The sequence below is a fragment of the Gopherus flavomarginatus genome, chromosome 4 (assembly GCF_025201925.1).
Source record: "Gopherus flavomarginatus isolate rGopFla2 chromosome 4, rGopFla2.mat.asm, whole genome shotgun sequence".
NCBI lineage: Eukaryota > Metazoa > Chordata > Testudines > Testudinidae > Gopherus > Gopherus flavomarginatus.
This window is the reverse complement of record NC_066620.1, coordinates 15976159-15990394: the sequence shown is the minus strand read 5'-3', so window position 1 is coordinate 15990394 and position 14236 is coordinate 15976159. Positions and strand designations below refer to the sequence as shown.

Sequence of the window (14236 nt, the reverse complement as noted above, 5' to 3'; positions counted from 1 at the left end):
TGCCTCCCTGATGTGTCAGGGAGCAAGCAGCTGGGCAAGGTCTTCAGCAAGGACCTTGCCACTCAGCTTAACCTCATGATGGACAGGGCTGGAGCTCCCAGAAGAGAGATGCACCATGATGAGGATGCCATCCAGGAGAATTAAATCCGGATACAAGGAGAAGGGGAAGGAATTGGACACCAGTCTAGAGCTGTTTGCTCAGATGGCCGATGGATATGGTGGCCTTGCTGGAGGTGGAGGACTTCAGTGACAAAGGACCTTCTCCAGCTGATTGAACAGCTTTTTATTATAAAATGTGCTGTTGTACCCCTATATGTTTGTTTGGGCAACTCTCTTTTGGATTCACACAGTCCCCTTTTAGCATTTGTAATAGGGCACATATAACTACATGAGAGTGTCCGCCTTCTTGCTGCTCCCACCTCACCTCCTTCACAGCACCCTCCCACTTCAGTCTCCCTGTCCTGCAGGTTCTTTCTCTCTGCACACAATGTCAACACCTACAACCCTTGCAGCAGCCACACCAGACCAGCAAATTTACAGACTCGATTTGCTAAGCAATGGCAGAGCTGTGCCATGCAGTGGGCTCAAAACAGTGGTGTGACGGAGCAGGGAGCGGGGCAGATTTGACCTGGGAACGTTGCCTGGGAGTTACATTGGGGACGAGAAGGAATCTGCCTGAGCTGTAACCTGAGCCAGGAAAGGGGTTGGGAGAAGTGACGCCTTCTGCCCGGGAGACTGAACAAAGGAGAGGAGGAGCAGAGGGGAGTGGGGAGAAAGCTGCTGGAGGAATTTTTAGTTTCAGTTTGGGCTGGGTGGTTCAATGCAGGGAACCCTAAGCTGGGGTCTAAGCTCCCTGAAACCCCCCAGAAGGACTTGATTGAGGGGTCCTGGTTATGCATACAAGCTCTGCTATAGACTGCGTTCCTGTTGTCCAATAAACCTTCCGTTTTACTGGCTGGCTGAGAGTCACGGTAGGATATCTGACCACTCCGCTGCTGCAGTGTTCTTTCCTCCCTCAGCAAGTGAGGGAGGAAAGAACACATGTAAAGCACAATATTTGTGAAATCATTTGCAAACAAACATTTCTGTCATTTTCAGGATCAGTGAAGATATGAAACTGACTGATCTGGAGCTGGAAAAACTGGCAAATAACATTCAAGAGCTACTTTATAGTGCCTCTGACATCTGCCATGATCGTTCTGTCAAGTTCCTCATGGCAAGAGCAAAGGTGAGGTGCTTGGCTCATACGGCTGTTGCTAGAATCAGCATCCCTAATAAAAAACTTCAAAAAGCTATTTGCTATTTTTTTTTTTAATATTGAGCAGTATTTTTTCTTTGGTAGGCTTTCGACTTTTGAAGTTACGTGCTTATTGAAATCAAGTCACTGCTCATGCCATCAAAGATGCTTTGCGGTACCTAATGCCCAGGAGTTCACTAGCATTAACATAACACATCATTTGTAATGCACTGCTTAAATAATGAGTACTTCTACTTTCCGCTGAAATGAGCAGCCGTGAAATTGGCTTTATGAAGAGTGTGGTTGTTTCCCTATAATTTCCCATCTGTGCAGCTCCCACCTATAGCAATGATGGGCACATTAGCATAAATGAGGCTCTGGCACCTGGTGGTATTTTAACCAGTCTCGACCTACTTTGGGCAGGGTAAAGTGAGACAGTGTTCTAAAATGCCAGCAGCCGCTACATTTAGGACTTCCCAACACCTCCGTCTCCAGAGGCATTGAACCAGTTTTAGCAATGGCAGGAAATTTTATGGGAAAAGACTTTGTCTAGGCAGAGCCGTAGATACTAATATTAACATTTTAAATCGTTCTTGTTATGAGTATTCACATTTCAGACTAACGAGGGTGGGACATAGCTCCTCTAGAGCTGTTTTTTGTGACTTTCTTTGCAGACCATGTAAGACAGCTGTGCCTTGGGTCTCATTTGGGAGATTAGCTTCAAACCAGAAAGGTCAAAAACTTAAATTCTGTAGAAATGGATGGACTGTCACAGAGGCGATGAAACAGCATTCTGGCCCAGGTGGCTCACTTCAAGACCTTGCCTAGGGATAGTCCTTTCCAATAAATCATGATCCAGCGGAGCAGCGAGGCCAAATAACCACCAGTGAGCTTAGACAAGGAAAAGTCATGTTCGTCATCGTCCTCATCTCATATAGTCAAGGTTGCACCTGGGTCTCATTAGTTTTTATAGTTTATACCTATTAAAACTCCCTAATGTAGATGTGACTTTAGTGAGCCCATGCTGTAGGGCTTAAATCCACTACCTGCGTTTGAAGCTGCACCATTTACAACATCTAGAAGGGTGCACCTGTGTGGGGAACCGGCATGCCAAGCTGTGCCATTCAGGATACAGACAGGCAGCGCCTGAATGAGACTAGCCAGTGGTACAGGTCACGATGCGAGTTGTGGTGACATACTGGTGTGGGACAGGCTGGGTAGAGATGTCTTGCCCGCGGTTTAGGTTCAGTTCATTTTTAGTTTATAAATAACATCTGCCCCACTGCCCTGTTTCTGTCTTTAGCTATGCCTGTGACTTTGTGGTGTTCTATCTCCTAATAGCAGTTTTCTTTGCATTTAGGATGGCTTCCTGGAGAAGTTGAATTCCAACGAGTTTGTTTCCCTGTCTCAATTAATGGAAGGGTTTATCTTAGACACTGAACGGATCTGTGGCAGAAAAAGTATGTCATTGCGAGGAGCACTTCAGAGTCAAGCCAATCGATTTGTGAATAGATTTCATGAGGAGAGAAAAACAAAACTCAGGTATCCTTGGACACACTCTGCTTCCATGTGTTTAAAGGAGTAATTTTAACAGTCATGCATGAGACAAATGGAGACCTTTTACTGCCTGGCACACAGTAACCCAAATTTTATTTATAAGTGAAAAATAGTTTTTGAAATCTATTATAATAATTTGTTGTAGACAGCTCTGTTCCCTCTATATATCTGCTCTGTATGCATAGTTTGATCTCATTGAGCTGGATTGCCAAACATGGTCCAACTGAGGACTGTATTAGATACAAGAAGGATTGAAGACCTCCTGCAACTTCTGCCTCATGTTACAGCTTGGTCCACTTGTCCTGCACAATCATCAGGGTCTGGTAACATCCCTTCTTTAGAGCTCTGAGGAGAACCATCTGCTCCTGATATCCACGGCAGCTGCTCTTGGGTGTTACCAGTCTCTGATGATGGGGTAGGGCAACCTTTCTCAGGGATGTGTGGGTGGGTGATTATTAAAGGGGTCCCAGTAATGGATAAGGTAACTGATTACTATCAGGCTACACCTAATTTGCATTAAATGGAAAAGGTGGCAGTTATTTTAACCTTCAGTTTGTAGATGTGGCCTATGTAGACAAGAAGTTCCAGCCAATCATATTGTGGTTTGGTCGTTGGGGTCAAACTGATCTCCTGACTGCTCCGTCTTTCTTCATCTCCCACTCATTTCTTCCATGCTTTCTTTGGTATGTTTTCTCTGACATGAGCTCATGGAACAGTTTTCAAGTTAACGTACAGCAAGCCCCTTTCCTGTCATTCATTCAAAACAACATCATTTCTGCAAAGCAGTGCAGCTGCAGTGATACCACAGCACTCTGTATTGCCCATAAGATACGTTTTCAGTTTCTTGTGTTTTGCATTCTGTTCCATTTACTCAGTCTGTGTATTCTTCGGCCAGGCACAGAGGTGTCTGACTTATTGTTGTAAAGCACCCCTACCTAAATCTTGATTGATAAGGGGGGAGGATAGCTCAGTGGTTTGAGCATTGGCCTGCTAAACCCAGGGTTGTGAGTTCAGTCCTTGAGGGGGCCACTTAGGGATCTGGGGCAAAATCAGTATTTGGTCCTGCTAGTGAAGGCAGGGGGCTGGACTCTATGACCTTTCAAGGTCCCTTCCAGTTCTAGGAGATAGGATATCTCCATTAATTTCATTTCATTTCAGGTCATTAAATCTTTTCCCACTTTGAATCCCTTTTAACCAATGCAACTTTGATTCCATTGCAGTAGAGGCAAGAGTGTCTTCAGTGGCACATTTTATTTACTTAACCTGTTTTCTTTTATGTTTATAAATAGTTTGCTGCTAGATAATGAGCGCTGGAAGCAAGCTGATGTTCCTGCTGAGTTTCAAGATCTTGTTGATTCTGTATCAGATGGCAAAATTATTCTACCTGAAAAAAAAGCAGGTGGTGTGTATTTTGTTTTCTAATATTCTCGCCATTTCTTGTAGTGTAAGTGCTACAGTTAAATGTTGCAAAAATTCTGCTATAACTCCTTTATTCACAAGTGCCTTGTGTTCTGGGGGGAAAAACAAATACCACTTTAAGGCTGAAATGTTCTAGGCTTCATCTCAGCCTAAAAGATTTTTGAGGAAAGTTTAAGGAAAACCCATTCAGCCATTTGTGAATTGAGAGCCTAGGAACAAACCCTAACTTTAACACAGAGATTCCCATCTTAAGGGTTGCAGCCACTTACAGGATGCCAGAGCCCGTCCCAGGATATATCACTGAGATGTCAGAGGAAACTGCTAAGTGTGTATGCTCTCAAGATATCCCCTCTGTCAGATAGAGCTCACTCCTCCAGCCAGCATGATAGGCAATGTGCCGGATAAGGCACTGTGTAGCCATTGGGGTCAGTTTCCTACTCTACCTCAGACTTGTTGTGTGACCTTGGGCAAGTCACCTAATCTCTTTGTGCCTCTGTTTTCCCATCTGTAAAATAATAGTCCTTCCCTATTTCTCAGGGGTCTTGTTAGGATAAATACAGTAAAGATTGTGAGACGGGGCCCATATAAATATCTGAGACAGAAAATAAACACAAGAGATGAAGAAAAATGGCAAAAGACAAGAGAGAGGCCTGATTACATAACCTCACTGGGGTAAGGCTTGGCATAAAGGGACACCGTGGAAGCTAAAGACATCCCAGGACCCAAAGAGTGCCAGGGCTGGTTCACCAGCGTAAGGATGGAAAACCACTGCTTTTGAAAGAAGTCTTTTTAGCTTCCCTTAATAAGACAGGATTGTGGAGATATTCAGTGTATCATAGGAGCAGCGTCAGTGAGGACTTGTATTGCTAGGCTTGAAGAAATAGGTTTGGAGCTAAAATAGTGATGGCCATTGAAAATCTGTTAGAGATTTTCTACTGTGCGTTCTCGACTTTTTTCTGCCTTTGTTTTAATCTTTTGTACTCCGATAATCCCATCGTGCTGCTCTTTTGCCTCACAATCACTGCAATGTATAAATAATTATAATAATTACAGTAATTATGGTAGGTAGCCAACTGGACTTTGCATGTTGACATAAAAGAAAGGATTGATGCTCTGGAGAGTGATTGCTTTTCAGACCTCAGCAAGGGAATAGTTTGTTTTTCGATATTACAGTTTTCTGCAATTCTTTTTGGTTCAACTCACCTCACTTTTCTGTTTAAAAAATATCTAGCTGCTGAAGAAAGAAAGCCAACTGACGTCCTTATTGTTGAAGAACAAAAGTATGCTGTGGTTGGGTAAGATGCACTTTTTTTTCCTTAACGATGAGTTAGTTGGGTTGTGCTTTGAATAGAAATGTATTGAATACTAACAGCTTTAGCAATCTTGCCTGAATAAAGACAAGCCTCCTCCTTGCCAAATACGTTTCTCCTCAGTTCTGGAGCAGTTATATAATATTAGATGTTATGTATCCTTTAAAGATGCTACATCAGCTTAAAACAGGGGTAGGGCAAACTTTTTGGCCTGAGGGCCACATCTGGGTATGGAAATTGTATGGTGGGGGTTGGAGTGCAGGAGAGAGGGAGGGCTCTGGCTGGGGGTACGGGCTCTGAGGTGGGGCCAGAAATGAGGGGTTCAGGATGCGGGAGGGGGCTCCAGACAGGGAGTTGCAGTGTGTGTGTGGGGGTGAGGGCTCTGGCAGGGGGTGTGGGCTCTGGGGTGCAGGAGGGTGGGACTGAGGGGTTCGGAGGGTGGGAGGGGGATCAGGACTGGGGCAGGAGGTTGGGGTGTGGGAGGGTGTCAGGGGTGCAGGCTCTGGGCGACGCTTACCTCAGGCAGTTCCGGGAAGCAGGGACATGTCCTCCCTTCGGCTCTTATGTGGAGGCATGGCCAGGCGCCGCCCCTGCAACTCCCATTGGCCCTGTGTGCTGGCCAATGGGAGCTGTGGGGGTGGTGCTTGGGGTGCGGGCAGCACACGGAGCCCCCTGGCTGTCCCTGTGTGTAGGAGCTGAATGGGGGGATGTGCCACTGCTTCTGGGAGCCGTGTGGAGCAAGCCCCCGACCTCGCTCCCTAACAGAAGCTTGAGGGCCGGATTAAAACGTTTGAAGCCGGATGCGGCCCCCAGGCCATAGTTTGCCCACCCTGGCTTAAAACATCAAGTTGAAATTTAATTATTATTTTTAACTTGTAGTTCTTACATCAAGGTGTGCGCACACTAGTATTTTTGGTCCCTGCATAAGTTTCAACTTTTGTTGCCCCAATGGTGCTTCAAAACAATATCAGATATCTCTGTTCCCATATGTGGACAAGTATATATGCGTCAATGGTAAATAATAATTACTCTAAGCTCAGTAAAATTCCCTTTAAAAGCAAAATATACGGTAAATCAATACATCTTTGGTGTTTTTGTTCTTGGGTACATCTGACTTCCTGATATTTCTGGATTGATGGGGGAGAGGTAGATATGCTGGAGGGTAGGGACGGGGTCCAGAGTGACCTAGACAAATTGGAGGATTGGGCCAAAAGAAATCTGAGGAGGTTCAACAAGGACAAGTGCAGAGTCCTGCACTTAAGAAGAAAGAATCCCATGCACTGCTACAGGTTGGGGACCAACTGGCTAAGCAGCAGTTCTGCAGAAAAGGACCTCGGGATTACAGTGGACGAGAAGCTGGATATGAGTCAGCAGTGTGCCCTTGCCAGCAGATTGAAGGAAGTGATTATTCCCCTCTATTCATCACTGGTGAGGCCACATCTGTAGTATTGCGTCCAGTTTTGTGTGCCTCCCCCTCTCCCCCCCCACGCAGAAAGGATGTGGACAAATTGGAGAGAGTCCAGCAGAGGGCAACGAAAATGATCAGGGGTCTGCGGCACATGACTTATGAGGACAGGCTGAGGGAACTGGGCTTGTTTAGTGTGCAGAAAAGTGAGGGGGGATTTGATAATAGCCTTCAATTACCTGAATGGGGGGTTCCAAGGAGGATGAAGCTCAGCTGTTCTCAGTGGTGGCAGATGAAAGAGCAAGGAGCAATGGTGTCAAGTTGCAGTGGGGGATGTTTAGGTTGGATATTAGAAAACACTATTTCACTAGGAGGGTGGTGAAGCACTGGAATGGGTTACCTAGGGAAGTGGTGGCTCAATTTTTTTATGGCAGCCTGAAGAACAGACCTTAAGCTGGTCTTTGAGCATTGTCACCATGCATCCATGGGTCACAACTGAGAATACCAAATTCAGAAGAAACTGCTGAGAAATAGGGCAGACACACCCCAAAACTGGTAGTTATTCTCCCATAAGATATACGAAACCAGCAACAAAAGTAAACTTCTGTCTCACCACACTGGCTGACGAGAAGTCAGAAAAGCCATCTCCTCATGCATTCCAGTCCTTGTATCACTACCAAAAACACCCAGGTAAATATATAACTCAGGTCTTACCCAATTATTATACTGTTGCCAATCCTTTAATATCTAAAATCTAAAGGTTTATTTATTTTTTAAAAAAAAGGCAAGAGTTGAAATTGGTTAAAGGAATCAAATACATATAATAATTGTAAAGTTCTTGGACCAGGTTTGTAGTAGTAATGGAATAAACTGCTGGCTTAAGTTAAGTCTCTGGTTGCTTCCAAATCATTGAAAGGTCCCCAGTCCTTTGGTTAGAATGCTCCCATTAGTGTAAGTTCATAGTCCAGAGGTTGGAGCATGAAAGAGGCAAAATGGAGATGTTTCCAGAGCCTTTTATAGCTTCTGCCAAGTGAAGAGAACCCATTGTTCTCACTGTGGAAAATTACAGCTGACAAAATGGTGTTTGGAGTCACATGAGCAACTCACATGTCCGTGCATGATTTCGCTTAGTCATACCAGAAGCCATCACAGGAAAGTCCATTAAGTGTAGATAGGCATCTCCCATGGTCCATTGTGAGTTAAGTGTTCTTTGATGGGCCATTCAACTTAAACAGTTCCTTCACAGTGTGCTAGCTAAATACTTCGCTGTTGTTACCACAGGAGCAAACATTTGAAATACAGGTACATAGTTAATATTTATAACTTCAGATACAAAAATGATACATGCATACAAATAGCATAACGATTTTCAGCAAATCATAACCTTTCTATAGACACCTTACTTGGCATACTTTGTACAACATTTGTTGCAATTATATAACAGTGGTAGCAACAATGATCTACGTTGTCATATTTTAATCAGAGAACGTCAAAAGCATCCACTGCCACGACCATGAAAGAGCATCTTGAACTCCTTCAGCAGTACAGAAATATCCTTTAAAAGTCAGCATAGACTCTGGAGTGGAGCTACCAGATGCACCATGCATTGAAGTTGCATTTGCTAATCCGTGTCTGGTCATTTGAGGGAGAAATGTGTGTTATTTATTTTTTAGCTCCTTGAAGAAATCAACTTCAGTATTAACTAGAACATTTTAATTCTACAGATTTCTACAGATTTTTTTCTTCTATTTCACCTGATTTTTTTAAAAATACCAATTTAACAAAAAATAACCCCCAAATCAGATGGCCTACAAATATTGCACAGATGCCTGTTTTGGATGTATGTACATCTTCTTTCTGCACCCTACTGTGTGGAAAGAAGATTTTTGCTTTGCAATGTCAGGATACCTGTTTGGAATACTAGCCTTGCCTAACATGGATGGCCTGGACTGTATTTTCTTGCCTTCTTCATATCTGATTTCAAAGGATTACAGATGTTCTATATGGGTGAAGTCTGATGCTGACAAATACCGGGTACTTGCAACTACCATTAAAGTCAGTTGAAATTATAGGTGCTCCACATCTCTGAGCACTTGGTGCTATATGTATAAAGCTGCTCAGTCTCTTACTGATTCTGCATTCATTACAGCCTCTTCAATGCCCATCATTGTCTGTGTGCAATGGATTTTTTTTCTTGTAGCACTTGCTCAAAATTGGCAAGGATTACACAGTATTTTAAGAATGGAGCTTTATATTTTCCTACTGATGTATGAATAGATCCCTCCATTCACATAATAATTATTTCTATAAAAGAACTTTCTGAAACTCCAGGAACTATTATTCTTGCACCAGTTAAGTATTTTTATAAGATTTTTTTTTTACCCATCTTTACAGGTCCTTTTGGATTCCAGTTATTTTACTGATCTGGAGACAAATTTTCATGTTCTCAGAAGTGATTTAGGAGTCTAAGTCCCATTGATTTTCAGTGATATAAAACCCAATTATATCATCAGGCCTATACTGCTCCTGCAATGAGTCACTTGTGCCTCCTTTACAACCCCTTTATGCTGGAGCAAGGGCCAGAATTGGCCCTGAGGTCTCCTGTAATGTTATCATTTTACTGTTTCCTTAGTCACCATCAGGTCTTCCAGGATAGAGAGAACCTGGATTTACCAGTGTAAAAAATCAAACAGGAATGAGTAATGTTCTTAAACAAAAACTTTCTTTATACATCAAGAAGCAGCAGCAAAAAGGGCATAAATCTGTTTTCATGTCAGTCCACTTTACCATCTTTAAATTTGAGTGAGGGGGTTTTCAGAGGCAAAATGGTACTTAATACTATAATCTCTACTACTCGGAGAAAATGGTGTCAGGTAAACCTCTTTTTATTCTTTTAAAAATTCAGATTAGCAGCTGCATACGAACCTTAACAGAGCTGAATGCAGCAAATGGAAAAGGAGAGCAGATAAAGAATATGTTAGAACTATCCCTGCTGTCTACAAACCTGTGGTGTTAGTTTTATTTATCAGCTGAAATTACGTATTTGACTCTGTTTCTTTTCTTATAGGACAGTGTTGCTATTACTAAAAATAATACTTGAGTACTGCCAGTGTGTGGATAACATCCCTTCTGTTACTACTGACATGCTCACTCGTCTGTGTGATTTATTGAAGGTATGACTATCAAATTTGTAGCCCATACTATACTAAGATCTTCAGGGCAGGGAATGCCTCTTGTGGAGTCTCTAATGCTCCATGAAAATGTACGATTCAATGTCAGTGATTAATAATAATATTGAAAAATAGTTTGACTGTGATCTTTGGTGTAATTATAAGAATCACAAGGCGCATATTGCAGGGTGTAGTTGGGTAACACTGTGAACTAATCTAAATGCAATTCAGAGTAGATACCGTTATGTGAAATAACTAGAGGAAAGCCATTTGTCCCCTTGTTTACCGGCATATTAAAGATCCCTGGTAGCCAGCCAAAGAGATGTTTTGATATTGATTTTTGGAGTCAGATCGTCTTTTGTCCTTCAGGCTGGATAGAAGTTGTTGTGAAGCAGAGGATTGTGGCTAGGAAAGAGCAGTGCAAGCCAGAATGTCATTGGGAGTGTATGTATGCAGGGAGGAAACCAATTCCTTGATTTGTACAAGTCACCTTATTGTGGTTAGAAGGATGAAAAATAGTTCTCTGGTGAAACCATTGCTGTAAAATGGAAATTAAATTAAAAACTGTGACCTCTTCATCAACTGTTTATTGGTAGAGGCGTTAATCGGAGTACATGAGTAACCATAAAAATGTCATTGCTGTGATCTAACCCCAAACCTGCCAGTTAATTCAGTCTGGGGCATTGGCTGCTAAGTTTGTCTACAAAGGATTTCTTATGTGTTTAAAGTACTGGAAATATAATTTTATATCAAAATAGCAGCCAGCTGAGAACTGTAAATGGAAGGGTTTGTTTTAAACTTTATTTATATTGTTTTATATAAAGATAAACACATAATGAAACTACATATATATATATGTAATATGCAAAAGATGGAAAAAGCATATGAATAACAAAATTCACTATTCCTCATTTGTAAAACCTGGGGGAAAAAAGTCTGAGTCTGTAGAGGTCATGTGGGGCATCAGTTATTACAGTGACTAAATAGATAACTAAGTGAGAACATAACCTTATGAGTTTCAGGGACTAACATATACTAAACTTCAAAAGTATGCAATAGTTTCACATGTGACAGGCAGCCTCATATCTTTTTCAAGTGTTTCTATTAAACACAGTCATTTTTTTCCATGAATGCAAGAGAGCTCACTAAGTCAGTCTGTGTATGAGGGAGGAATTGCAGATTTCTCTTTTCCATATTTCTTAATGTGCTCTTCAAGAGGTGAGAGAGTCGAAACAGACCAATTATCCCTTATCCTGGCTTGAATCCTTGAGCCTAGCCATTGAAGGAAGGAACTGTGAGACCGTGGTAGCTGATGTTTGTTACACTTACAATTGAAGGAGGCCAGTCTGTCAAGGCCAACTCCACGCTTAAGACAATTTGGATAGAAAAAAGATTAACAAAAATTAAAGATATAATATAAATGGAAGTTTACCAATGTACTAGGTTACAGACCTTCTAAATATTCCTTTCAAGATTACAGACCTTTTAAATATTCCTTTTAAACCTTTTTTACATAGGGGCTTTTCTTTCCTCGGAGTCATCATTCAAGTTCATCCTTAAAACTTTCCATTAATAGGTGAATTGTGATTATTCCTGTTGGTATATTTCGTTTGTCATTGCCAAAATGGCTTGTGCATTTTATTAATTTCTGTAGTTCCTATCTCTGTGGCATCTAGGCAGGCTTCAGCTGTAGCCAGTCTTATCTGAGGCATAGGGTGCGAAGTGGTTCTCAGATAATCAGGTCCCAAACCATTTGTGGCTTTGAAAATGACCACCAACACCTTGAATTGCACCTGGCAGTGAACAGGAAGCCCGCGTGGACATAAGCACAGATGTTGGGGTTGGAGTATGCAGCTTTGTTGGGCTAGATGTCACAGATAATATAACCACAGAAGAGAGACCAGTCAGTCCCACAGCACAGGAATGCAGAAGTTCTCTGTTATAAACTGTCAGACTTAGGGAATCTTACTCCACTTGCTCTTCAGGCTTCTTCCCTGCCTCTTTGCTTGTCAGACCATCTGATACCCTGATGGCCAACAAAGTTGATATAGGGAAGGAGTATTGAGGAGTCAGTCTGTCAGGAGTCCTGGATAGCAGATGGTTACGAGTCCAGCGCTCTGCTAGGCAATCAATGAACTGACTCAAAAGCTGAATAATAAATTCTCCTAGAGCAGCCTGAAACTCCATGTTCCTACATTTCTGTGCTTGTATCACAGGAATAGGTAGAGACCGTCTAGATTTGTTCAAGGGGCTCTAGGGCTTGGCAATGTTCCTTCCATCCCCACTCCACATCCTCTGCCTCTGGCAGCACAGGTGGTGGATGGTGGTCCAGTGCTCACGTCTTATCCATTGCAGTCCTGCTTTGGATAGCTAAGTGTAGGTAGCAGCATGAAGAATCTTTTCCCACACTCGCTACTCTCTTCGGAGACGGGGGCCCCGATCTCTGAATGGGATCGTGAATCAGTGGGATCATTAGTACTGCTGAGGAAAAGATTGCTCCTCTCTCAGTACTATTAACTCTTTCTCCCTAACTGATTTTTTCATACTGCTTTCTGTGTCCCAAATGTGCCAGGTTTGGCTTGGGGGGCGGAGCGGGATGGGGGATAGGTCAGAGTCTAAATCAGAAAATTAGTTGTTTGATGATTTCCATGGGACTAACCTTTCCTGCAGTCTGCCCTAGCCAGCCAAGTTCAATGGCACTATACCTGTTCACTGCCTCTGAGGGCCCTGTGCAAGAAGTTTTTATTTAGTCTTCTAGTAAGAATTCACTGCTTCCATGCCTTCATCTGGAATTAGGACGGAAGTGCCTTAGCCACACCCCATGACAAGTCAGAGCTGCCTCCAATGTTTTCAGGAAGAGAAGCACAACCCAAATACCTCAGACGGAGGGAGCGGTCAGTTCCAGAAATGAAATAATTGGGAAATAATTGTCCATTCTTAATACCCCCTATTTCCATTGCTGTCCCAGAACTCCAATCCAGAGAGCCATCATGAACTGATTCAAGAAACACCAAGAGCCTGATTCAAAGCCCACTGAAGTCAGTGGAATGACTCCTAATGACTCTAGATCAGGTCCCTAGTAAGTCCTATGCGGATTATGAGATCCTGAATAAACGCACAAGAGGAATCATTAGAAAGAGCATTGGACTCTCTTAGAACAAGAAATCTGGGTAACTTCAGTACCAAGCCCAATCATCTGTCAGTGATTAAAGTCTCTCACTTTTATCTATGGCATTTCTAAGGTACCTATCATCCCCATACTCCCCCTACATTACATACAGATCTTCAACTTTTACTTTTTTTCCCTCTCTCTCATAGTATTTCAACTCCAGAAGCTGCCAGCTAGTTCTCGGAGCAGGTGCATTGCAAGTTGTTGGTTTGAAAACAATAACTACAAAAAATTTAGGTATGGATTTCTACTGTTCAGATCTCATTCCTCAGTCTAATAAAACACTAAATATTCCGGATAAGCCATATCCAAGTTGCAGTGCTCTGGAAAAGATGTGAAAAGATAAGAAGGGGTTACCAAGATGTGTTTACTTTGAATATAGAATTTGTATAAGAATCTATGAATTGTAGCATTGAAGGAGCGTGCTGCAGTGTGTGTCAAATATGTTACTTGGAAGTAGAAGAAATCAATCTCTTAGCCAAACATGGTCTTCAGTCAAAATAAGTGACTTTGGAAGCTAGAATTACTTTTTAAATTGTGACCTTGTCACAGATGGGGTTGTTTGCTTTTTGGAGTTTGAAATTTGGAATACACAGTACTTCCGTTTTTACAAGTAGCAGCATCCTGCCTATCTTAAATCAACCCCTGTATTTCACTTGAATACAGTACTCTCTGCTTCCTGTCCTAAGCTGTTGTGAAATGTTGCTGCGCTATGTTAAACAGCTGCCAAATTCAGCTCCAGAGGTGACTACATTTCACTAGTGGATGAAAGGTTTTCTTTGTGTAGCTCCGTATCCTACAATCAGTCTTTACTTAGCTAAAACTCCCCTTCCAATCAATGAATGAAGGACTGGGTGAGTTGGTACCCTCAATGTAAAGTGCTCTGGATCTTTGACCTGAATATAGTGATGTCACATGTTTGTATTTTCACTAAATGGCTTCATAAATTTTCACTTCCTGATTATCTTC

The 14236-nt window shown here is 42.4% G+C and overlaps 1 protein-coding gene across 7 annotated transcripts in view; it reads left to right on the top strand.

Annotated features, from left to right (window-relative positions):
* Positions 1–14236, top strand: part of VPS54 (VPS54 subunit of GARP complex) — a 73101-nt gene that overhangs the window by 48085 nt on the left and 10780 nt on the right. For 6 of the 7 annotated variants that reach the window (XM_050952045.1, XM_050952044.1, XM_050952039.1 and 3 more), the window contains 6 exons: positions 1099–1228; positions 2598–2779; positions 4084–4196; positions 5445–5508; positions 9996–10101; positions 13417–13504. In XM_050952045.1, the coding sequence (XP_050808002.1) occupies positions 1099–1228; positions 2598–2779; positions 4084–4196; positions 5445–5508; positions 9996–10101; positions 13417–13504 (683 nt within the window). The remainder of the gene's footprint in view (positions 1–1098; positions 1229–2597; positions 2780–4083; positions 4197–5444; positions 5509–9995; positions 10102–13416; positions 13505–14236) is intronic. The other variant, XM_050952043.1, reaches the window with a different exon arrangement.